This window comes from Pipistrellus kuhlii, unplaced genomic scaffold (genome assembly GCF_014108245.1).
Source record: "Pipistrellus kuhlii isolate mPipKuh1 unplaced genomic scaffold, mPipKuh1.p scaffold_m20_p_10, whole genome shotgun sequence".
In the NCBI taxonomy this organism is placed as follows: Eukaryota; Metazoa; Chordata; class Mammalia; order Chiroptera; family Vespertilionidae; genus Pipistrellus; species Pipistrellus kuhlii.
In genome coordinates, this window is record NW_023425405.1 from 37,496,422 (window position 1) to 37,522,944 (window position 26,523).

Below are 26,523 nucleotides of genomic sequence, written 5' to 3' on the forward strand. Positions count from 1 at the left end.
TCTAAAGGAAAACCTGCTTGACATTTGTCCTGTCAGGAAACTAACTTTATTATACTGGGCAGTAACCTGCCCTCCACTCTGCAGCGACACATACACCTACTCTCTCTCTCAAGGCTTCTCTTCACTATCACTATGAACATCCTCAAAAAGGCAGTCCAAAGCAAAGGTCTTCAGTGCCTTTATTTGCAGGAGATTTTTCAGAAAGCCAAAGACCCATGGAGAATTGTGTCCCACAATATTCTTTCTCTGGGTACTTTTTGTTGAACCATTCAACCTTTTGGTTCTTATTTCTGCCAACCCTAAGTACCTACTTACTCTAAGATGTACCCATATTCCTTTATTTTTGCCCTATCCTGTTTATAGAGGTATAGTTAAAAGCTTTTTTTTGTTTGTTTTGTTTTGTGTAACAGAAACCAACTTCATCTAACTTAAGCAAAAAAAGAAAGTTAATGGAAAAATATTGGATTATTACATAATTCAAAGAACAACCAAAAACATAGTACTCTTCTGGGATCTTATCAGAAATTGAGAGTGGTTTCAAGAGTGTCATTGCAAGTTCAGTGGATCCTAGTCTCTGTCATTCTCCACTCCAACTTTTAAATTCTCTCTGCCTCTAGTTTTTCATGATTCCCAACAAGGAAGGATCATGAATGCACAGACCTCATAAATCTTGCCTGTTCCCAAATTAGGAGAGATTCTTAGGAGCTTTGAAAACCTTAACTGTTTTTCACTATATCTGGATTTGTTTGATAGGTAGTCCATTGCTCAGAAAAGTAATGCAGTTATTGTTTTCAGCATTATTCCATGTCTTTTAAAAAATCAATTAAATATAGTTTTACTTTGTATGTCATTTTTTTTTTGGCCATCTTCTGACATTTCTCAAAAAAAATTTTTTTTGGAGTCATTTTGTGAATTGATCTAAGCCAATTTAGTGAGTCAAGAGTTTTAGGTCAATAGCTAGCCTCTGGTGATTGAAAATAGATTGGACTATATGTTTCTTATAGTCAATTTTACTATTAAGTGGTATCTACAAAGTAGAGTAAGGTTTAGCCTAAGTTTTGTTAATATCAAATACTTATTGGCTAGTAATATATCTTCAAGACCATAGTTTCAACAATAAAATTTTATTTTTAGCATATTTTATGCTAATTAACATATCCTCTCCTATAGATTTCAATTTAATGCTCTTTAAATACCTTTAAGGCATATTTCCAGGATTACTTAATCAGCCCTCAAGTGTGGACTCATGTTATCTTATTACTCACACACACACATCTTACATGAGACTTTCCACGGAAGTATTTTAAAATTAAATTACCAGAAAGATAACATAATAGGTTAGAATTTAGGCATTTAGTCATGCACTCATGCTAATTTTCATATTCCTTTGTAATTAACATTCCTCCTGACTGGATTAATTAGGTTTGCAATAAGTAATCACATTTATAATACTGAAACTGTTCCCAAATTAATTGCTTACGTGATCAATGAGCCATTACATGTTTTATTTAAGCAGCTTAGAGAACCCAGGATTTTAGAGCTGTAGTCCTAAACATTTTGGGGAGAAGAGCACAGAATCATCCAAGAATATGCAAATAAGAGGATCACAGCAGTAAGTGAGAGTTCCCCAACTTTGGGAGTACATAAGAATCACCTCAGAGTATTCTTCATCCTCAGCAATCCTGTTTAGGTAGACATGGTGTAGGGTCTTGGAAACTTGAAGAAGTATTGCACACTGTCTGCCTAGAAGAAGCATCTATACTTCCAGCTTTAAGGGAGGATTTCATAACCTATGGCTTCAGCCTAGTACAATTTTATTCAAGACTGACTGCAGTCATATTACAATCACAAGGGAGTTCTGAAACAATACTTCAGACCAATTAAACCATAATATATGTGGTAGAGGGTGACTAATCTGTTTGGGTGTTATTCTCCCCAACCCAGAATGGAGACTAGAGATTTTCCCCATTTTACTGAATTAGACTCACTTGGCAGAAACCTAGCCAAAGTGATAATAAAAAAGAAGTCCAGTTACCCTATAACTCCTTTAACATACACGGTTTAAGTTATGTATTGGTGAGAAGGCACATAATTTTTGGCATTGATTTGTCTTTCTCTATGCAAAGGTTCAAAGGATTTCATGGACTTTGTACTCTGCTTGCTAGATAGCTCTCTCAAGCTTGAGAGCAGAAAAGCAATGCTCTCTTTATAATTTATGGTGGCAAGGTGAGTGTTTATTATGACATTTTAGTTGAAGAAAATCTAAGAAAACCTGGGGAGCTTCAAATTGACCATAAGTTCCCTGTATTATAGTAGCATGCTGAACAATAACCGAAAGTAAATATTCATTATGGATAATATAGAGAAATGGTTACCTGGGCAATTTTATAGATGTTATCTGAGGTTTTTTTTTTTTAATCTTTTGATTAGGAACATATATATCATAATGTGCAAAATAGAACATGGAAACTTTACATCATATTGATAAAAGTTTTTGAAATTATTTTAGACTTCTATATTAGAGGGAGAAGGAAACCGATAATCAGTAACAGAAAAACTATGTTGGAAATAACTATAATCAAACCTTCTTCCATGTCTCTTTGAAGTGGATTCATTTATAATATTATTCATATAGACATTCAAAGCACTGCCAATAAGAGGTTATTTAATGATATTTAAAACCCTGAGTAAATATAATAGGCCGAGACATTTCCCAGAGGACATGAATTTAATAATTATGATCATTTCTTGTGCTGATAATTCTTGGGTGAGGATTTTCACTACCAGAGACAAAGTTTTAGAAAATCAAATTGTGAACATTAAGTGTCAGAAGTTTGGCTAATTTAATATGTATGAGTTACGGTCTATTTGTGTAGAACTGGCTTCCAAATAAGCAAAAGGACCGTTTCTAAGCTCAGAAAGATTTCTCTCCAAAATTGGATGCACCCCATGGCACAGGGCAGAGACCAGTTAAATGTAAATTTTTTCTTTTTGGTCAGAAGCTTTACTTTATTATTATTTTTTTTTAACTGTTAAAGTGAAATTGTTGGACATTATTTTTGTAAAAAAAGAAAGAAAAAAAAGAAAAGGTTTTCAAACTTTTAATAAAAGCTCAGAGCCTTTTTATTGGATTATGGAAGACTCACCAAAATGTGGACCTTTGCTGGATCCTATTTGTTGTGGGAGAAATTGAAGTATAATGGAATTGAAATGAAATGGAATGGAATGGTAGGTCACTGTTGTCAGAGAATGTAGTAGTTCTCCTAGAAAGGTGAAAGCTTTCCTTAGCTGTGGAGTTAATGGCTGTCAGAGGCGATCTAGCCTTGTGAGGATAATGATAGCAATGGTGCTGGGTACCTACTCTCTGCCAAATTCTGATCCTGACAATCCTGTGGGTCTTGACATCATCATCCCCATTTTTATAGATGAGGAAACAGTGGATGCAGGATTCAAATCCAGATAGCTCTGATCCCTAAGCCTCTGTTCTTTCTGTCATCTGTTGTCTCTGTTTCTTATAATCCCTAAAACCCCTTGCTTAAATCCTGAGGGGCAACTCTCAGAATTTTGGGGCAACATTTGTAGCATTGGGCAGCTCTACCCACCCTAAAGTCCATTCTCCTTTTGGATTTATGTTTGCCTCCTTGTGACTTCTACTTACTAGAAAGATATCCAGGCTAGATTAGAGAGGGTAAGAACAACAGGGAGCATTGGCGACGTGAAGGTAGGCCACCATGGAAGCTGAAGAGAAGGCTGTGTGTCTGGGGCAGACAGGCAATAAGCATAGGAAGCTGTTGTTCTATTTTCTCCTCCTAACATTGAACTTCCATTCTCTGACGGGTGCATGTGGCCCTTTTGAAGGTCTGGGGTGTTCTATTATCCAGTCAGCAGGGGGAGCAGTGAACTTGAAGCGACATCCCCTAAGGAGAGAAAGGCTATCCACTCAGCACAGTGGTTTATGAGTGCGGTGTTCTTGTCCTGCCTGGCATTAATAAATTCCATTAAAAATTATTTCTCTTTTTTCATTCTGTTTATGGTCAATTAAGACATTGAACGCCAAGAGCAACGCTGCACTAGGAAAAATTATTCACGTTAGTGGTAAAATACACTCTGTGTTTATGAATTTATTTAAATATGTAGTGAATTGCAGTTTTAAGGATATCTTTCTAGAATCCATTAGAATGGTTAATTCTTGGGCTCTGCTCAGAGGCAGTTAGATGAGGAGGAGACATTTGGTTCTATGGGGTAGTTTGAGGGCCCCTGAAAAACACGTTCCATGTTTGTCCTTAGACACTTATATGGTGCCAGGAATTGCAATCCTTTAGGTTAGGGCTTCTTAAAGACAAAACAAGACAAGACAAAACAAAACAAAACAAAACAAAACAACAACAACAAACAACTAAAATATGCAAATTTTACCTTAAAGGACCAACTCATTAGTCGATCTCCACAATTGCTTTTTCTTATTTGGAAAAGGTCAATGAACAGGTGCATTTTGATTTTGCAAAGTACAGACTGGTTTATAAAGCATCTGCCAAGCCTTGGTAAAGATTGGGACAGAGGACCCACAGCAGGGATGCGAAAGAATGAAAGACTAACCTCTATTTTATTATTTTATTATAATTTGAGCCAGTGCTGGCTTGTTCTCTCAGGTCTCAGAGCCGGAGAAACAGCCGTTCAGATGAGATATGAAAGTCAATATTTCAGAAAGGTCCAGAGTTTAATGAAGTGAGTGACATACTTCTTTAGGTTATCAGTTCATAACGTATTTCAAGAAAAATGCACATAAACAAGAACTTGGCACTCTATTTCAAGACGCCCTGTGCAGAAGTCCCTCACGAATCCTTGTTTAAAGCAATAATCTCTAAAATGTGGGGTGGGGAGGTGTATGCACCCCAAGGTGGGTGCAAAATGATCCAGCGGAGTATGGAATTTTCTCTTTTTATTTACTTCTGTGAAGTTTTTTTTTATTCCACATAGGTTTTATATAGCACATAGTATATTAGTACCATAGTATACCTATAACATTTGTATGTAAATAGTTCAACAAAACTACTTGTAAGAGCTCACGTTTTTACTGATTGGGCAGCATGAAAATATTGATAGAATACTAATTAAAGAGAGTGATGCTAATTAAATTTAAATGATAGTCTCTTCTCCTCCTAAGTTGGTGGGCCAAGGACAGGAGAGTTCATTAAGAGATGATTCCCTTGCCGGAACCCGTTTGACTCAGTAGATAGAGCGTCGGCCTGCGGACTGAAAGGTCCCGGGTTCAATTCCGGTCAAGGGCATGTACCCTGGTTGTGGGCACATCCCCAGTGGGGGGTGTGCAAGAGGCAGCTGGTCGATGATTCTCTCTCATCGATGTTTCTAGCTCTCTATCCCTCTCTCTTCCTCTCTGTAAAAAAAAATTGATAAAATATATTTTTTAAAAAGAATATATTTTAAAAAAAGAGATGACTCTTGTTGACAGAGGTTTTTTTTCTTTTCTTTCTTTCTTTAAAAAAATATATTTTATTGATTTTTTACAGAAGGGAGAGAGATAGAGAGCTAGAAACGTCGATGAGAGAGAAACAACGACCAGCTGCCTCTTGCACACCCCCTACCGGGGATGTGCCCGCAACCAATGTACATGCCCCTGACCAGAATCAAACCAGGACCTTACAGTCCGCAGACCAACGCTCTGCCCCTGAGCCAAACCGGTTTCAGCCCGTTGACAGAGTTTTTGACCTAATGATGACAGGCAACATTCAACCACACCTCACAAGGCACTTTAACACCTGCCCCATTTAATCCTCCCCCTGTGAGATACGTGGGGTAGGTGTGCTAATGGCAATGGTATGTTAACCAAATTCTCAGACAACTTAAGACACTTTCCCAAGGGTCTTTGGCTAGCCAGGGGTGGAGCTCGGGGTGGAGCTCGTGCTCATACCCTTGGCTGCTGACCACACATGATGTGCTCATTCCACTGAACCACGGGGGGAGTCAATCACGATGGGCTGTCTGTGGCCCCTTTGCTGCAGTTACTGGTGCTCCCCGAAGACACTGAGTTGTTGAATCCCTCCTGGCTGATCTAGGCACAAGGACAGAACACATATTTTCCCTACGTGAGCAGAGGGCCAGGAGGCTGAGCTAACAATTCAGCATTTACTCGCTGCTGTTGGTACTGTAATACCAGATATATTTCAAAACAGATAGAAAGGTCTGGAAGGGTTTAGATACATCTATGTACAGAAAAGATTTATAATGGGCTATTAAATGGGAGTTTTGAGGCTGACTTCCCGGGAAGTGCCAACCACTGCTTTCTCCCAAATTTCCCCTGGTGCCACTGTCAAAGGCGCAGCACTCATCCAGATGGATTGTTGTGCTGACCCAAAACGACATTTCCAACTTTCCTTATACATAATCCAATTTCTGAACTTCCTTTTCGGCGATATTAAGTGGAATAGCATAAAAAAGGCTTTTGGCATTAAAGATAATAAATGTGTTCGGCCTTGCTCAGGTGTCTTTGCTCTTTGCCAGTGCATTAGCTATATTGATTTTAGAATTTTAAGTGACCCTTTTACCAGACTTGATTAATATCGCCTTCTTTCATTTTGGCTACCTTGCTCCTTCCCTCTCTCACGTGTGATGTTCTTCCACTTCACATGGGCACAAGCTAGAGACAGCTGACCTTCACAGGACCAAAGGTCAGGAAGAGGTGAGGAGGGTCCCTCTAAAGAGGCTATGCAAGGGCCAAGCCTTCAGCATCTGGCCCAGGCCCTGAGAATACTTACAGTGGACCTCCTGGCTTGGTAAGCACCAGATTTTTACCATATGGCTTCCAGAGGAAAGGCGTTTAGACAGACAGAGGGCTTGAAGGTAAAACAAGATATCTGGCAAGAACTGGCCAGCTCAATCCAAATATCACTGTTACTGCATGATGCTCAGGTTAATTTCCTGAGATTTCCTCTCATTCATTAACAGTGTCCACTGCTATCTTCAGAGAACACTTGGTTTAAAATTGTGTGCACACATTATTTTATTCTCTCTCTCAGGGATCTCTGAACTGCGAGATCCCTGAGGATGCTGCTGCCCCTGAGGTGGTATGGCTTTGTGCCCCCTCTCCCCAGGGTCCCCCGAGTGGCTGGGACATGGTAATGATGACTCTTAATCAATTGCAATATTTCATTTCCTTTTAGAAAACAGGTGGGTGGGAGGGTGATGAGCCATTACCTGGAGCTATTCCCCAACCAGGATTTTTTTCATTTGTTGACTGCTTATTTCTTTTCATAACATTTTAAGAGAAAGTTTGTTGTAAATTATTAAAATAATTGTATTATAGCTTATTTGGAAAATTTAGGGATAAAAATTATTCTTATCATTACTAGTTGAATGCACCTACTCTTTGGCATTTTATATGTATTTTAATTGTTTCTGAAAGTGTACTTGAATATTACATTTTAAAGATGATAACATTCCATTATAAATGTTTTTCTTTTGCATAAATGTTATTGGGATACCAAAATGTATTTCACTCTTTTCCTGTTATCTATTAGATATATCATTATTTATTCATAATTGGTATATAATACTTATCAGGTATACTATCACTTGTTTCCTCTTTGTTATCTATCAGAAATACCATTGTTTATTTAACTATTTTCTTGTAGTCTCAACCAGTGATTAAATAATTGCTAGGTAACTGTTGGCTTAAGATATCTACCTAGTTGGAGTCAATTCAACAAATACCATTATTCTTATCATTTAGCATAGTATTTGGCTCATAGTTGGTACTCAATAAAAGTTGGCTTTCTTCCTTCTTATCTCTCTCCACTCTTTATACTATCCTTATTGTTATATCTTGTATTGTAAGCCTGGGGACATAGCATATGTTTAATCCAGAGATTTCTAACTGATTATCATGAAAGTTTGCTTGACTATTTGCAATTACTAATTTGTGGGGAGTTACTAGTATTGTGACCCAGAGGTTTAGCTTTCTTTATATTGTCTGGCCAGGTATATTGATTCATTCTGCTAGACATAAAATATTATAGCTATAAAGAATTTTGGAAATCACCTTAGCCAAAGGTTTCCCAATTAGTGCACATAAGAATTTGCAAGGTGCTTTCAGAATACTGATTCCTTATGAGTCTTAATTTGGTGGATTAAGGACTGCGAACCTGCTTTGTACTGTACATTCCAGTATTTGATTCAGGTAGCAGAAGGACCATGATTTGAAGTTACAATTTAGTTAGTAGACTTTGCTAAGTTTTTAGAGTTAATGTTAGATTTCCATAAAGTTCAGTTGCTTTAAAAACTAATTGAATCTTGAGATGACTTATAACAGGAGGCAAATATTATAATCGCAATTATGTTCTGCAACAGGAAATAAGCACTAAATGAATTTTAACATTTTACTTGACACATTCCTATATTTAAGTGTATTTAAGATGTCATTGAAAGGTTCAGGGAAGAAAAATGAATTTGATTTGGCAGGTAGGTGTTCATGGTACTGTTATCCACAATTGTCTATGTTGATTGACAGCACACACATTGCCTCTTAACAGGCATTGTATTCAGTTGCATCAGATTGAACTATATGGCTTTTTTTTTTATGAATATGTGAAACTATTTTAGTTGATAGAATTAATTGTGCATAGACCAACTTTCAGCTACTGTTTCAAAATGCTTAATGGATAATACCCCAAAAGGTTCTGTGGTCCTCTGCTTAGAATAAACTTAGGTCAACAATGCCATGGTATCATGAATTTTGAGTAGGACAAATGCATAATCATCCAGAGAAGGAATCTTCCCCATATTATAGATATAGAAACTGAAACGCAAAAAGGTGAAGTGCTCAAGGCCAATCAGCCAGAACTGGGGCTCAGATCCCCTGGGCCCTTGTTCTCTGCTCTTTCTACCAAACCAAACTGCCCTTCTGCATAGTTTCTATCCAGCAAGAAACACTCGGTCTAATGGCTGATAGAGATGTCAGAATCCCTACTTATATTGCAAAGAGCATTGAAGCAAGGAATTTTACTCAATGTTTTCTTTTGGAAAACCAAACATGCTTTATTTCATTTTTTTTCACAATTTATTTAAACATCTCACATATACAAAATAGGTACAATTTAATTTTTTCTGTTTGTCTGAGAAGCAAGGCTTCTTTGGAACCATGGGAGAGGATGAAAACGAGACTGGCAAAGAACAAATGCTGAATTTAAAGAAGAGGACAATGTTGGGCAAATGATCTGCATACTTTTATTCAGGGATAAGATGTAAATTAGTGATGCAAAATCAAATGGAAAGAAACACAATACAACTCAGTACAGAGGAGTATTTTCTGAAATTCTTCTAGCACCATCAACATTTTTCAAGTATCTGAAATACTATTAATTAGCACCTTTGTGTTTTTGAACAAAACAAAACAAGTACCTCAGCTCATCTCTGTCTGGGCCAGCACCTAATGGTATGGATCACACTCACAGGAAAGTGTTTTGAGGTAGTTTAAACCATCGGAAGTTTGGGTTTTAAACTTCCCTCTGTGGAAGATATTCAAAAGCCACAAGTGGTGCACATGTTCATGGTTTTTATTTTTCAATTTTTATTTTGGTTTTCTTACAAAGATTGACATTGTCCACAACAGGTGTAAGAGTGTTGAGAAAAAAAAAAAATCCAAATCTTTTGGGGAGTGGAGAGGGAGAGGGGATTAATGAAATCGTATTGCACAATGCTCTGATCAATCCTCCTTCTCTTTTGCCCACAATTTAAGCAAGTAGATGTGCAGAGGAAATGGAAGGATTCAGCTTTTAGAGAAAAAGGAAGAAAAAGAAGTGGCAAAGAGAGAAAGTTGTTATTTTAGATTTCCTTTCTTTTAATTTAGGTTGAGTCCAACTATTTGAAACAGACTGGGCCAATGTCCAAACTGATTTCTTGGCCAGCACCTCCGATGTCCAAAATTGCAATATCAAGGAAAGGCAGGCGAGATGGCTTATTTGTTTTGTATTCAATGATTGTCTTTCCCCATTCGTTTGTCTTTTTCTGTTAAAAAAAAAAGAGAGAGAGAGAGAGAAGAAAATATATACATAAAGCAGCAATATTTTGGAATCTAATATCATCTAACTCTTAGATAAAAGAACTGCATTTTCACTTGTGTCATTCTAAAGACATGTGTCTCAGATCAACACATTCATCTTTGAAACAGAAGCATCAGGGGGTGTCTTTAGGGGGAGAGACTTCCTACTAGTCTAATTAAAACAACAACAACATTGCAATATATATTCCAAGTGATTTATGTCTACATCATCATTTTTAGGATGTGTGTGTGTCTGCGGGGGGGAAATGGGGAGTTGCGGAGTATTGCTATCCGTATATTTAAATTTTTCTTCCATTTATAGTATACTAGAGGCCCTGTGCACAAAATTTGTGCACCAGGGAAGGGGGCATTCCTCAGCCTGGCCTGTGCCTTCTAGCAGTCTGGGAACCCTTGGAGGATGTCTGACTGATTAAGCCAGCAGTTGGACATCTTTAGTGCTGCCACGAAGGCAGGAGAGGCTCCCACCATCTCCACTGCGCTTGCCACAGCTTCTGGCTGAGCACTGTTCCCCTGTGGGAGCGCACCACCAGGGGACAGCTTCTATATAGAGTGTCTGCCCCTGGTGATCAGTGTGTGTCATAGCAACTGGTCATTCTGCTGTTTGGTTGATTTGCATATTAGCCTTTTATTATTTAGGATTGTAGAGAAAGCATAAAAAAAATTTAAATGTAGGCCATGCTAGCAAGTAAAATAACATACATGTAACTATAAATTATAGCTTGGGTCCTTTAAACCTCAAGTAATTTTAAGTTATGGGCATAAATTATCATTTAAGGAAAGAAGAAACTAATACAAAAGAAAAACAACTAATATATGGACATAGTATAAATTTCAGTTATTTCAGAGAATTTTAGAAGGAGCAAGAAAGATCTGATAAGAATATTCTGGATTTAACATCTGAATTTAAATAAATAAATTCATGTAAAATGGTTAAATAAGTTAGGCCACTCACTTATCTGTTCATTTTGTGAATATTTCTAAACTAGGACCCCCCAGCCCCTCAGGTAAGTGCTATTCACTATTCCCATATTTCACTTTTACTTACAGAGCAGCCGTCTACAAGAACAGTGTAAGTGAACCTGCTGTTGCCCTCGGAAACAAGTTCAACATCATTGGAGCCTTGCAGAATGACAGACTTCTTCAGGTTGCCAGTCTCATCATCCATGTATGCAATGCTGTTCTTGCAGTGGTAGGTGATGTTTTGAGAGGCATGGTTGGCCAGCAGGCGCATGAAGGCAAGCTGGGTAGCCATTTCCTTGGTAGTCACTCCTTCAACATTGTATTCAAACTACAGAGAATAAGATGGAAATTCCAATTAAGTGGAGAAGGTCTCAGATACTAAGAGTTGATTTGGGGGAAAAATAGTCTGGTATAGGGAAAAACAAGGAAGTCAGATTTGAACTTTAAGAATAAGGAAATTTTACTTTATCATTTAAAAAATATTTATTGTTGAAAGAGTTACATATGTCCCCTCTTTTCTCCCACTGGCATTAAAGGAAACAGAATGCACTTATCTTTGAAGTATTAGTTACCTAGAAGGGCCTTGGGAATAACCAAGCTGAAGTTAGGTCAGCTCAGAAAGGTACCTCTTTCAGACAAGCCTTTTTGTGTATGTTTCTTATTTAGAATAAAAGAGCAGAGATCGATATTTGGATTTTTTTTTTTTCTGTGATTCCCACCAGTAAGCATTCAATAAAATCAGTGAAAAGGTTAATTAAAAATTTAGATAAGCACATATGCTGAAAATACATATGCATGGTCACTACACCTTCATATTAAATGACATTAGTTTCTCCAGTGATTATCTGTTAAGTCAAATTTGAGTAATAACTTTGATTTGTATGTTCAATCAATATGTCTTTAATGTGTAACTCAAGATAGAACTGGAATCCCCAAAAGAGCATGTTCTTTTGGTAAGCCCATTCCAGTAAAGGATTATAAAACAAACAACCCTAACAAAATGTTGTTTGGCAAGGGAAGGAATGTTTGTGGGACTCCTCACCTGGGTTCCACCATTGATAGTTTCTCCTAACCAGACGTGCTTCTTGGCCTTGGGACTTCTGTACTCATTCTTGACTGGGATGTTCTCAGGTTGAGCCCGGATACAGGTTTCACCAGTAGAGAAATCGCAGTATACTTTGATAGCATCCATAGTACATCCCTGGTTAGGGTCAATCCAGTAGTAACCTTTAAGAAAAGATCCGGGCCATAAAACCTCTCACTGGGGTTTTACTTTTCATTCTAAGTATCAGTGGGAACTGATTTTGAAAAGCCCAGCTTGTGAGAAGGGACATTCTGCCTTGGGCATCTTGACCTACCACTGCTCCACTCTGGGTGACTGAGTCTCAAGTCACGGCATGTGCGAGCTGGGTTCTTCCTAGAGCCTTCGGGAGTAAGAAGGGTCTCAATCTGGTTGTTGAGAGATTTCAGAGTGGCATCAACTTCATAATCCTTGGGTCTGAGAGAAGGTGGTGAACGAGGCTGGTCAGCCCTGTAGAAGTCTCCATCAAAACCAAAGTCATAACCACCACCGCTTATGCCGGGAGGCCCGGGAGGGCCAGGGGGACCAGGAGGACCCTGCAAAGGTGAAAGTGAGAAAGAAGAGGCTTGGTATTTGGCTACACTGAGAGACATCAATGATGGCAGGTTTTCAGATAGGCATCACACAAAAGCGTGTTTTAATAAGAAAAAATAAAATAAAAAAAATCAAGTTTATGTAAATAAACAACCTGCTCTTGTGCATACATGCAGGGATGGACTTAAACACTCATTACATATAGACAACTTTTAGATGTTTTAGAAAACATGGAACTGGGGGACTACTTTAATGTGTTGACATAATTATCTTGGTTTACTCTTTAGGCCAGTGAGGCTCTTTACTCTTTTCCCAAATAATACTTACAGCAGGACCTTGGCTACCCTGAGTGCCGCGAAGGCCAGCAGGTCCGACCACACCAGGATGTCCATTGCGACCATCTTTGCCAGGAGGGCCAGAAGGACCGGCAGGGCCCTAGGGAAGAAGGACTTTGTGAGCCAGTGTAAACCCCCTAAGGGAGCAAAGGCCTGGGGCCCCCTACCTTCTGTAGGCTCTATTTCAGAGACAGATGTCTCTTAGAGTGACCTACCCGAGGGCCAGCAGGACCCACAGTGCCAGGAGCACCTTGATCACCATGATGACCCTTTAAAGAGAGAACAGGAAAATCACATTTTCAGAACCCATGTCAATAAATAGATTTTTAAAAACTGAATGGAAAACTTTAGTTCAAATGAACTCTGGATGGAGAAAATTGAAAATGTAAAATAGGGCTCTTTTCTCCCATTATGTCTATTATATTCAATTTTTTTCCCCCTGCAAGCTATTTCAGCAGTGCAATATTAGTCATTCCTCTAATTACATTTACTTTAAGTGAGGTTGAAGGACATTGTTGCCAGGAGATTTTAATATATGTGTATTTTTATCTCCCTTAACCCTCACCTCTTCATGGTGGGATGAAACAGTATTATCTCTGAGAGATGAAGTTAGCCAGAGAATGGTAAATGAATATGAGGCAGGACATTTTAGAATAATACCAGTGAAAATCTAAGGAAGACCATTTTAGGTTGAAGGCCTTTAAAAATCTGCATATATGCTGGATGTCCTCATTTTACTTACAGCAAGACCGGGAAGACCTTGCAATCCATTGTGTCCCTTTAAGCCAGGCAGACCTCTGGGCCCCTTCTCACCAGGCTCTCCCTTATCACCTCGAATACCTTGTGCGCCCTGCAGAGAAATAGTAGGGCATATAGGACATTTACCTTCTTAGAAAAATGACACTCACTTCTCAACAATTGTTGTTAAATTTCTTTACAAAGGCAATTCAAGACACACAAAGGTCTAAGAGCCATGTGCATGCTCCTCCCATCTCAATCTGCTTTAGTTGAGCTGTCCATAATGTTGGCTCGATCTTCATGATTACTTAATACCAATAAGCAGAAGAGATTTGAAATTGTGATTGGGAAGCTATTTGTAACAGTTCTCAACAGGGACTAAATTAAAACAACAACAATAGAGTCTAGCCTATATATGATTTATCTTTCTTAATGGACAGTCTAGGTTTCTCCTAAATGTTCATATGTAAAGAAATCTTCACCATGTACATACACTAGGACCTCTTGGACCAGCAGCACCGGTGGGACCAACAACACCAGCAGGACCCTGTGAATTGGAAAAGAAAAACACAAGTTATCCGCATGCCCAAGGTTGTCCTCCCAGGCCCTCACAGGTTCCCAAGTGTGGGGCAGTCAGGATGAGGATGACAGCATTAAGGAACTGGTATTCACAACTTACAGGTTCACCACGGTTTCCGTGCTTTCCAGTGGGACCCACAGGGCCATGAGGTCCAGGTGCACCCACAGTGCCAACAGGACCAGCGTTGCCAGGGTAACCACGGTCTCCCTACCAAAGGCAAAATGAAGCTTAGCATCTTGCCTGTAGCTTAGTATCTTTTAAATTAGAGGAAGATGAACAGGTATACCAACCTTGTGTCCAGGTTGACCATCACGGCCTGGGGGACCATCACTCCCAGGGTTGCCCTGTGAAGACACCACACCAACACAGGCACTTAATGAGCTTTGTAACCCACCAGCCCCTTTAGTTCCGCTGTTCTGCCTTCATCACTTGCAGAACTCAATAGTGAGACCCCCTTCAGACTGTTAAAAATAAGAACAACACCTTGCCAACCTAGATTTTTTTTAGAAGTGTTTCTTAATACTTTGGTCAGCTTTGAAGTATACTAAAGACCTACCCAGCATCCCAAGTAATTCTTCTTATTTTCAATACTAGGAATGGTCAGTATATGGAGGTATTATTGACCCCATGTTTAGACACTTGGAACAAGTGAACCTCACCGCAGGTTATAAAGCTGCACACAATGAAATATTGCCAGGTTTTACTTTACAAACCAAGTGTTGGACTCACATCACGGCCGGCTTCTCCAGGAGCACCGTTAACTCCAGGATTACCCACAGCACCAGGGGGACCACGGGCCCCAGGGGGACCGGCAATGCCAAGAGGACCAGGCTCACCCTAAAAAGGCAGAGGAGACAAAACAGCATTTCTCTCACTGAACAGAGTGCCAATCTCACCTTCCCAGAACAACCCTAGCCAGGAGTTTTCAGCTTGAAGAAAGAATGAAAATGAATAGGCTACAAAATGGTCAGAACTGTCACCCTCCCCATTCCTCTACACACTTAAGCTGCCCTGCTCTGTGTAGTTTTGGAATGTCCACTGTATATGGTGAGCCTCATTTCATCTGCTAGCCCAGATGAAGTGAATTCATAAAGTTGAGAGAGTTTATGGAGATGAGATGGTTGCTAGTTGCTGTCAACGTCTAAGGTTTAATGGGATGATTCAGAACTTTCAGAGTTTCATTCTTCCCACAGGATAAATGATGCTAGCATTTCATATTGCAGGGGGAGTGAATGCAATTAGAGCTTATGTCATTCTTTAGCATGTAAAAAAGAACAAAAATCATTCTGCATAATGTTAAGCTGTGTCTTTATTGCATGTGTCTAAGTAAGGTGGTATTAAAGCTTCTTGGAGAAGTGACATGTGATCTGAATAAAGGAAATGCCATGAATAAAATATCTTAAGTGGAGTTATTCAGTGATCAACCTGTCACATGTGAAGTGGCAGCTTTAAAAAAATCTTTTATTATGTTAATGAGAATAAGAACGGTGTCAAACACTCACCACAGATCCGGAAACACCTGGCAGACCACGTTCACCTCTGGAGCCTGGGAGACCCAGAATGCCAGGAGCACCAAGAAGACCCTGAGGACCCGGGGTGCCAGGAGGTCCCTGAACAAGATGAAGAATACTGAGTGTTACTGTAAAAACATAGCTGATGACAGGTTGGCTTGAGGGTGATGAGAATGAGCTATCCTCAGTTTAGAAACAGTGCAGTTAGCAGGACATATCCTTGGATGTCTTTTGTTTAGTGATGACAATGAGTTTCCATCTTGGCATGTATATTTTTGTACCTGGTCCCTTCTTGAAACCAGTGGAACAACATTAAAAATAATGTGGTTGAAATGAACGAGTTTAGCTTATCCAGGTTATGGAGTAGAGTTTTTATAGAATCTATGCCGGCAAGCAAATCTTGACCTTGCCCTCTAATGGAACCAGGTCTAACAAAAGCACATTTCAGAGTAGGAATCACATTGGACAATGCGCGTTTAAGGAATTGGTAGCTCACTGAGATCAACTAATAGATGGTAGGATGACCACTGCACTGGGATTTTGTTCTAATCCCAGTATCAGTAAGGTGCCCTCAAGAACTTCAAGGGCTGTCTTGGTAAAACAGTGAGTTTTCTCATTCATTGTTATTCCCATCGAGTGCCTTTTGAGCATCCGCCGAAGGGATGACCCTCAATATCCATTTGACAGATTTCCTGGCTAAACTGAGCTCTACTCAAGAGCCTGCAATGCTCATCAACAATCACACAGCATTGGAAGATCTGTGTAAGGGGTTGATTTTGATTCCACACAAGGGATTAGGAAAGAGGAGTTTGAAATCACTTACAGCAGTACCAGGCTCTCCATTCGGACCCTTTTCACCAACAAAGCCAGGAGGCCCGCTGGCACCTGTTTCTCCAGTTCGACCAACTGGACCTTGGTCACCACGAGGCCCACGGATTCCTTCTTTGCCAGAAGCACCAGGGGGACCAGGAGGGCCAGTGATACCCTGTGGGCAAATGTACAAGGTTGTTTACTTTCTGTTAGTCATCATGGACCTGGAAGAGAGCAGCTGAGGTATTTGATATTAAGATGCAGGGAAAATGACAAAATAGTACCCTGGCCATTTGGGAGAAACGTTTAGCTTTTTAAACATTCTTTCTTATAGAAAGAAGCAACTCCCATCTTCCTTCTCTGGAGGCTGTAATAAAGTGAACGGCGGTAGAAGCTACGGCAAATATCTGTGAGGGGAAGCAATGCTGTCGTACTAGTAACCTGGCATATTGGAACTAGGCAAAGTTATAAAGTTGGTTATAAGTGAGTGGGTTTTGGGGGACTCTAGTCATTTATTTTTTGAAGAAAGCCAATACTGGCATTTTGTTCATAAAGGAGGAATCACATATGCTCTCAACTAGCTTTAATTAAATGCCTACAGGGAATGAAGATTTTTCTGTTATGAACCTGTAAAAGGATTCCAAGAAATCAACAACTTTGCTATTTCCCCCCCCCCCTGAAACCTTAACCAAAAGACTTAATCCTTTGTAATTAATTAAATTCTCTTGAGTCCTGACAGAAGAGTCTGAATCAGAATTAAATTAGAGGCCGAACTACCTTTACATTCAGGAACAATTATACCTTAACAACGGGACAGAATGTTGGCTATAAAGGGCAATTAGATATAGAAATATCTGATATGTGACTAAAACGGTTCTGTTTTTTATTTTGAACAAAAAGACGATGCCCCTAAAAGGGAACTTGTGTTCACATGAATAAAATCCTCTTAAATTGATATTATAAGATATAATTTGTGATGCATTTGCCTTAACGGTTCAGAAAAACTGATTTCAGACTAGGAAAGTGATAGCTAAATATTAGTAGCATATTTTCTCAGAGTTTCTTACCAGTTTCTCACCAGAGGCCAGGTCTTTTGGCTAGAGTGTATGAAGACATATTTTTGTAGTGATGTACTTACACTGGGTCCAGGAGGACCAGTACGTCCAGCAGCACCAGGGAATCCAGTCATGCCCTAGAAGCAAGCACAATAAAATTTTATATTAAAATTCTACAATCAGCACCAACTTCAAAGATTCAGATAAAATGGAAAATTCTAACAAAATCCTCAATACTATGTGACAAAGGGTTGAACCAAAGAGTAGGTACTGGCAGCCTCATATAGAGTATTATGAAATCAGGATCCCATCTCTATCATCAAGATCCTCCATCTCTACCATCTTCCTCACCAGCATTCCTCCACTCGTAACACCCATATTTTGCATTAAAACTCTGATGGTCCTTTTAGAAATGTTAACATATTACTGGAGGTTGTAAGAGCAAGAAGATAAGACACTATACCATTATTACACCTTGTTGTGTATACCTTAATAACTATCTACCTCTACCCTGCACCTGCCACCACCACCCATATCTACCACACTATTATCTGTGTTCATGGATAATGAATATAAATTCTTTGGTTCCTCTCTTCCCCTTCCCTCTAAGATTAATCATGTCCCATGCTTCCATGTCTTTGGATTTCTTTTGTTGATCAGTTTGTTTTGTTCATTAGATTCCACATATAAGGGAGATCATGTGATACTTGTCTTTCTCTGAATGGCTTATTTAACTTAGCATCATACTCTCCAGGTCCCTTCATGCAGTCTCTAAGTGTAAGAGCTCCTTCTTTTTTGCAGCTGCATAGAATTCTATGGTGTAAATATGTTCCTCTTAGATTTTAGAGAAAGAAAAGTTATGAGTCCATTTTAAATACTCACAGGGGGACCGCCATCACCACGAGTTCCAGCAGGACCTGGGGGGCCATTGGGACCCTAAATGGAAACAAAAGAAGATGGGATCAAATTACAAAATAATTCTTTCCGTTGTTATTCTTTTATTCAAAGGAATCATTCTCATATCTCTTAGAAGCAAATATAAAAATTAGAAAATTATCTGTGTCATACAAAATAAAATAAATGTTCTTACTTCAATACTTCAATATTACCACCCTATGAGATTATTGAAAAAGTAAGGCAATATAAATGAGACTTTTACAAATCATAAAGCAGGATGCAAATATTAATTCTTATTTTAAAAAAGAATCTTCTATCTGGCATATTCTCTGTGTGTATAGTAAGAATTTAATTGATGTGTAGTTCTAAGATTTCATAGGTAGCTGTTGAGCACCAGTGCATTCAACTTACAGATGGTCCAGCAGCTCCTACAGGGCCTGCAGGACCAACAACACCATTTTCACCCTTGGGCCCTCTGGTTCCTTTCTCTCCTTTAGCACCAGGTTGACCAGCGGCACCCTATTGGAAAGAAACAGTTTTATGGTTCAGGTAGTCCAAATTGACTCACTTACCAACTTGGGGATGTTTTCAGATTAACCTTCATTACATGATACTCACGGCAGGACCAGCAAATCCATTGGGACCAGCGGGACCAACTTCACCACGTTCGCCCTAGGTGAGAGAAGGGATTTTTATGTCTTAGCATCTTAGGTTCATCAATGTCTAAAAGTTATGAGTGTCCACAATGACCCAGGCTCCTACTTACAGGGCTACCACGAGGACCAGCGGGACCAGCAGGGCCAGCAGCACCAGCTTCACCCTAAGATGGGGCCAAAGATGAGCTTATTAATGTGCCGTACACAAATGCTCATAGCATTGGAAGGAGAGGTAACAGTGCTAGACAGTTGTCCCCTGTCATAGTTTGCAGATGCATTGGGAGAGATAACTAATGCCCATCTATAGAGTAAAATAAAGTGGTTCTGACTCTGCTTAATGTTTGTATTCAATTTGGGGGCTGAAGTGGTATTGGCCATACACTTGCAAAAACTCTATAAACCAATGCCTACAATACCGGCAAGAGGACATTCTAATTTTTAGATGAATACAGGGCTGATCTATTTCCTGCAATCTGTGCAGTACAATAAATGAGGCCTATTTTCAGTGTTCAGTGTGAAATGAGCACACTATGTATTTTATTGATTTCTTTCTTTCTTTTTTCTTTTTCTACAATTGGAGGCTTTAAGAAGATTCAGTGCATTAGGATATTTTTAATGAGCAGCAGAGTAAGACTTTAAAACAAGTGACAAGGATTGAAGTGTAGATTACATAGCTGGCATAGATGTAGGAAGGGGAAGAGAACTTCAAACACACAGTGTTTGGTTTCTGCCACCCCATCACAAAACACAGGTTTTTAAATAAGTGGGTTTAAAACCAACCTGTAAAAATGAATTACTGTGGCTTCTGGGAGCTAAGGCAAGCAGGACATTTTAGCTACTGCTATTGGCGGGGAAAGGTGCAACTCAGAGAAAATGCATGCTTACCCGGTCACCAGAGGCTCCAGAAGGACCAGGGGCACCCATGGCACCAGGAGCGCCCTAGTACCAAAAAGGAAACAGATCTTATAATAACCTCCCATACCATCCACAGTGACCCCTGACATCCCCTCCCCCCTCCTCCCCGCTTCCCCCACTGTGCTGATCCAGGGACAGAAAGACCACTTTCACTGCACGCTCTAGGTGGACATCAAGAAAGCCTTTGATGCATTTCAGTTCTAATTATCAATACTGTTGGAAGCCACTTTCAGGAGGAGAGTGCTTTGGAACTGTGTAAGTCAAGGGCAGGTTAGGAATCGGGGAGATCTGGCCTCCCTGATCTTATCCAATTCCCTGGAGAATAGCTCATGGGTGGCCTTGTTTGGAACTGAAAGGACTTTGTGATTCAGAGAAAGGACTAGGTACTATGAATGTGCCATAGGGAGATATCAGCTCCAAGAGAGAGATGAGAAGAGGAAACCAAGGTCATTTGTGGCTTTGAAGAGCTGTGGTATGGCTATTATGAGATTATCTTTGGCATCTCCATGGCATTAACAGGATTTGGTTAGGAGGTTCTGGCTTCTTAAAATGTAGGAGTTAGTGTGTTTTTTTTTTGTTGTTGTTTGTTTGTTTGTTTTCTAAAGCCCTCTAATGACTTCAGCAATCCTTTAAAGTTCCAGTAACCCTTTTGGTTTAGTAGTTTTCACTTTTGTTCAGTTAACAATGAGGAAGGTAGACAATTCAGGCTGTGATTTTCAAAGTGGTGAGTCCTCCTGACTTTTGCTTTTGGAACGTATAATATGGTATCATTAGCCGTGGACCCAGGAAGGGATAGGAGACTACTAGATTAAACTCAAATCTTCATTTGTCAGTTCTCTTTTTGGAAAGCTTCTCACCCCAAACTGAGTGAGCTTTTCACCCCAAACATAATCTAAGCACAAACAACAGGCAAAATCTTACTCACCCGAGCACCATCTCTGCCTGTGGTACCCATTTCACCTCGGAGGCCAGGTTCACCCTGAAATATAAAGCAGGAGCCGTGTTTTGTTTTCTGACCGAAGTTTTTAATCAAGATAATGCTGAAGTGTTTTCACAGAACAAACGAGAATATCCCAGTCATTGAAAAATCTTAGTCATGCCTTGATTCCCTACCATTCTACCTGTATGGAAGGAGGGTTTTTTTTTTTAAAGGAAAATAATCAAAGACCTTTCCAGATGATTGCTAAATAGTCTTTTCTAATTTCCATGACCCTCCTGAAGCATAATCAAGCATAACTCATGTGGACAGAATTATAAGGTAACGTCACAGCAGGCTTCAGTGCCCGATCCCTCCTATGGCATAACTAATGCAGCAGCACGGTTGACAGCTGTTCAATATAGCTTTTTGCCATTAATTAGGGCAGGATGAGGCATTATTGTTAGTGGCATTAAAATGAGCCTCATGTATTACTCAACACCATCTGTTTGTGTGAAATTCCATGGTAGCAAGGAATTTTGCCAGATTAGTGAGTTTAGAAATGCTTAGGTGCTAGGTGGCTGGGGGAAACATACATGCGTAGATATCAAAATGCTACTAAGACCACCTGCCAAGAATTGTAAAAAACTGGGCAACCTCGTGCAGCCTTCTCGCTAGAGTTCACCACCAATATGTTTTCAAGTTCAGCACTAAGCGGGTACCTTGTCTCCCTTGCCTCCGGGGATGCCAGCAGCACCCCTCTCTCCAGGGAGTCCGCCAGGACCATTAGCACCAGCACTGCCTGGAGCACCAACGTTTCCAGGTTCACCCTTGGATCAAACATACGTGAAATCAATTATTTCAGTGACAAAAAAAGAAAAAAAAGAAAAAAAAGAAAAGAAAATTCAAACTCTTGAAGGAATCCAATTGAAACATTTAATGGAGAGCATCCTTGCCTACTTAGAGTCACAAAGGAGGGCTATGAAAGGAGGGAGAATGAAATGGAGGAAGATGCTATTATGACAGTGACTGAAGAGAAGAGGGGAGTGGGGATTGGTGCTGTGATTTTTCTATAACCTGCTCCCCATCCTCCTCAGAGAGAGGCAGGCAGGGAAAGAAAAGGATAGGATTGGATAATAGGAGGCAGAGAGTGAAAAAGACTTGCCAAACAACATTTCTCAAGAATAAGGCTCTTAGCTCAGACAGGAACAGAAAGAGACCTTACTGATTGAGGCAATGTTTACACCTTAATCTCCTTAAGAGCGGGGATTATAGCTTCCATTTCTATATCAAGCTCTACAGTTCCACATACTTGACACCTGTCTACTAGCTTCTGAGATGAGCCTTATTTACTTTCTGATTTCCACTTTCTCTTTTTTTTTTTGTAAAAAAAAATCTGCTTTCAACCCTCATTTTCTTTAAATTTCTTTATTGATTAAGATATCACATATTTGTCCTATTCCCCCATTCCCATCCTATACCCCTCCCCACTTTCTCTCTTATCTTGTTTTTATCACTCCCCCCAATATTCTTCCACATGCTAGTGCTAGAATAGCTTTCTGCAGCTAATCTTTACCTTTTTTCTCTTAAAGATAAGAATCAAAAGTATTATCAGGTGTCTTCTCTTTATTTTCATTAAAGTTTTTCAGAAATAATTTTACTTATTTTAAAATTGGAAGCCCTAGATTCCATTTTGAAATAAGATTTTCAGGCTTATGTTTTTGGGGTGAAGGTACTATCCAGTTAAATTTTTTATCATTAAAAAGTCTCTTATTAAAATTTAGACTACTTATTTGAAATTTTACCCTATGAAGGAGCATATTGAGAAGATAAAAGTATGTTCTCTAAATATAGTATCTAAATATACCTGGAGATTAAAACAGACTCTTAACCCAGACAGGATCAGAAAGAGACCAGTATGATGAGAAAATAGTGAAAACCCATACTAATTTTTTTATGTGTGTAGAAGACTGGGATTCCCCCTTTTTGGAAATAATTCAGGTTAATTGGAATTGGATTATTATTTACTGAGATGGCCACCATCATAGAACTGGAAATAAATACATAATATGAAAAACAATGAATTCACTATTGTCAAGGATCTACATATTTTAGAGGCTAATGAGCCAAACCAGCATGTATCACATGAAATTTTACCTTGTTTCCATCAGGCCCGGGGGGTCCAGAGGGACCTCGGCTTCCAATAGGACCAGACGGACCAACAGCACCACTTTCACCTGGGGGACCACGCTCCCCCTGTAAGAAAGGGATTGGCAGAAGGGTTACAGTGTTCATGACTTTCAGAGATACTGTTTTACACATCAGAGTTCATATTTGTTAAGCTTTTGAATCCTGGTTCTGCTACCAATTAGCAAATTATAATTATTGTTTCTTAATTCTCTACCAGTAAGGTGAAGGGGTGGGATGAGATGATCTCTAAAATCTCATTCAGCTCTAATATCCTATGGCTACAACTCCAAAATTTGTTGCTCCTAGAGTATAATATTCAGCCTTTGGAATTAATTTCCTTTTTTTTGATGATAGATTCACAGGTAAAAAGAGATTCTAGTTTTTGAAAGGGAAATAGTGTGTCATTTTAGGTAGATAGCAATGACAGGTGATAATAAGATTAGATATCATTTCTATGTTTCCATTTCATAATTGCATGCAATAATTATGCAACAGTGACAATATTTACCAGAGGAAATATATCTATATGTCTATATTATATGTATTTTTGTGTCTATTAAAATACCTTCCAATTTGCATGTAAATATTTTGCCATAACATTCTATGGCCCAGAATATTTAACAAATAAGTCCACATTGCTACTGTTTCAAAGTCCCTTGTTTTAACTTGGTCCTATGATACTGCAGTTTGGTGATACTAAATTTGCTTGGGCATCTTAGAAATATGATAACTAGCCACAGAATAGGACACTTTAGGGGTAAGCGAATCACCCTAGCTATTCTAATGACTACAGACAAACTAAATATATATATTCATTTATTTTTCCTATGAGTAGATGCTTGATTTTGGATTTAGACTTTAAAAATTCATCAGCATACATTGCAAAAATTAACTTTAAAACTTAGAAAGATATTAATTTTTCTTGACTAAGGTTGAGTCACTGCCATAAGTATATCATGCTTGTCTATATAAATCACAAATATAATAAAAATATTTATGTTTCTTATAACCATATGATTTTTAAATAAGAAATATGAGCAAATAAGTAAGTTTATTATTAATTAGAAATTCAAATGCTCTCTACAGATGATGTTTGACTACAGAAGAATGTCAGGAACTTGTCACAAGGTTATCAAGAGTTTTTAGGAGAACCTGGCCAGCATGGCTCAGGGGTTGAGAGGTGACCTATGAACCAGGAGGCCATGGTTCAATTCCCAGTCAGGGCACATGCCTGGGTTTCAGGCTCGATCCCCTGTAGGGGTCGTGTAGGAGGCAGGCAATCAATGACTCTCTCTCATCACTGATGTTTCTATCTCTCTCTCCATCTCCCTTCCTCTCTGAAATCAGTAAAAATCTATTTAAAAAACAAAGAGTTTTGGGAGGAAACATTCCTTGTTTTAAAAACACATACACAGAAGTTTATGAAAGTTAAAAAGGCGAAAGATTTATGCGATCTGAAGAGAAACCAGAGTATATAAGAAGTTTATGAAAGTTAGTTAAGTAACACTTACTCTTGGACCAGCGGGACCAGGGAGACCGAATTCACCAGGGAGACCCTAAGCAAAACATCATATAAATGAAGCATGAAATTTATGTATGTTCTTTAAATCTACTTACAAATTCATGTTTAGAAAAGCTTTAAAAGAGATAAATAAAGTCAGATAGGCCCTCCTTACAGGGGATATTAGGAACAAGAGAACTTTTATTGGTGTATGGAAAGATACAAGATTTGAGAATCCTTTTGAACCATGCTTTATCTATCCTAGAACCTGTTATCAGGAAATGTAAGTTTCCTATTATTTAGTGTATTGTTTTTTGAAAAGTGACCAAACAGACTATCTCCTTTGATAATATGATAAAAAATGATGAACACTATTGGACATTACTTATTTTTAGTTACATTAACAGACTATTTTTTAAAATAGAAATGATCATATTATGCACATTACCTAGTTAAAATGTCTACCCAACTATATCTCCTTTATTACTGACCAGCTGTCTCCTCAATATGTCTGTCTGTTGACAGAGGAGACCGGGCCACATAATGTAACTGAATTGAGAAACATTCATCACAATTACAGAGAAAATGACTCAGAACTCATGCTCTGATTGTGGACCACAGTATCATGTATGAATGCCAAGAAAAACATTAAAACTAATTTTTCATGGTCTAGTTTGATGAAGAATCAGTGCATTTACTTTTTTCACTACGAAGAAGAACATGATTTATGTTTTAACATTATCAAGAGCAATACAAAAAATAAGGCTAAGTGGAATGCTCATTGATTTATTTTACTTCCATGGTGTGATGTTTCATTCAACTCTCAAAACAAAGTAATTTAAATAAAATGGGGTAACTTGGCTCATTCTCTCCATCAGTACCAACATTTTATAGAACACTAACATTAACATATTAAACATGAAGTTTCCTTTAGCATGTTATCATTACACTGCAGTAGAGTATTAAACAAGGAAAGTCTCAAGTTTAGGTGAGTTTATTATAATTTGTTTCACTCACCCTTTCTCCTGGTTTGCCAGCTTCACCAGCTGTACCTGCGGGGCCAGGCAGTCCCTAGATGAAAGAAAATACCAATCTCAATCTTATGGCTATACTCAGGCAGTTTGCTAATAATTGGGTTTTTGGGGGAACTCTCTAATGTCAACATGATCACTAACTATTGTGTGTTAGTGAAGCATTACACAAAAGTTTGTCTTGAAAAAAATGCACCTTCTTTGCTTCAGTTCTGAAAGTCTGTTCTCTATGGTGGTGATGAGTGGTATGGTGATTTGCAGATGAGTAGTCTGCCCAAAGGCACTATTCTGTTTATTTTACACGACTTACCTGGAAGCCTGGAGGTCCAGCGGGACCTTGTTCACCTTTTCCACCTTGGACACCCTGAAAGTGATAGAAAAGACAGCATAAGGAATGGTAGATGGCACCATTACTATCTAGTGACATCACTTTTGGACAGGAAAAAAAAAAAGATGGTCATTTCGCTGAACTACATTTATTTTAGGGCGGAAAAGAACAAGAGTGGGAGAAATACTCACCTGGGGTCCAGGAGGTCCCTGAGCACCATTGTTTCCATCAGGACCTGGGGCACCCTAAGATGTTTAACAGAAAAATCTCAGGGTCACCGAGAGTCAGGCATTACTTGCTCAAAAACAAAGCTTGTCATTTTGGCATGAATTAAACTCATTCTGGGTCTCCTGCTAAGGCCCAAATACCATCTACCAACTTTTGATATGGTTCACTGGAAGTCCATTGAT

General features: G+C 38.9%; 1 protein-coding gene across 3 annotated transcripts in view; it reads right to left on the reverse strand.

The window, feature by feature from the left end:
- Positions 1–9,217: 9,217 nt before the first annotated feature.
- COL1A2 (collagen type I alpha 2 chain) overlaps positions 9,218–26,523 on the reverse strand; it is a 36,395-nt gene continuing 19,089 nt past the window's right edge. The window contains exons 27-52 of one of the 3 annotated variants that reach the window (XM_036429401.2): positions 26,305–26,358; positions 26,096–26,149; positions 25,772–25,825; positions 24,765–24,809; positions 23,221–23,319; positions 21,786–21,893; positions 21,073–21,126; positions 20,118–20,171; positions 19,343–19,396; positions 19,195–19,248; positions 18,988–19,095; positions 18,562–18,615; positions 17,763–17,816; positions 16,638–16,799; positions 15,806–15,913; positions 15,033–15,140; positions 14,594–14,647; positions 14,403–14,510; positions 14,217–14,270; positions 13,728–13,835; positions 13,201–13,254; positions 12,978–13,085; positions 12,394–12,652; positions 12,078–12,262; positions 11,121–11,363; positions 9,218–10,020 (exon numbers count right to left, since the gene is read on the reverse strand). In XM_036429401.2, coding sequence (XP_036285294.1) covers positions 9,874–10,020; positions 11,121–11,363; positions 12,078–12,262; positions 12,394–12,652; positions 12,978–13,085; positions 13,201–13,254; positions 13,728–13,835; positions 14,217–14,270; positions 14,403–14,510; positions 14,594–14,647; positions 15,033–15,140; positions 15,806–15,913; positions 16,638–16,799; positions 17,763–17,816; positions 18,562–18,615; positions 18,988–19,095; positions 19,195–19,248; positions 19,343–19,396; positions 20,118–20,171; positions 21,073–21,126; positions 21,786–21,893; positions 23,221–23,319; positions 24,765–24,809; positions 25,772–25,825; positions 26,096–26,149; positions 26,305–26,358 — 2,544 coding nt within the window. In that variant the 3' untranslated portion in view covers positions 9,218–9,873. The remainder of the gene's footprint in view (positions 10,021–11,120; positions 11,364–12,077; positions 12,263–12,393; positions 12,653–12,977; positions 13,086–13,200; positions 13,255–13,727; positions 13,836–14,216; positions 14,271–14,402; positions 14,511–14,593; positions 14,648–15,032; positions 15,141–15,805; positions 15,914–16,637; positions 16,800–17,762; positions 17,817–18,561; positions 18,616–18,987; positions 19,096–19,194; positions 19,249–19,342; positions 19,397–20,117; positions 20,172–21,072; positions 21,127–21,785; positions 21,894–23,220; positions 23,320–24,764; positions 24,810–25,771; positions 25,826–26,095; positions 26,150–26,304; positions 26,359–26,523) is intronic. The other 2 variants (XM_036429403.2, XM_036429404.2) reach the window with 2 other exon arrangements.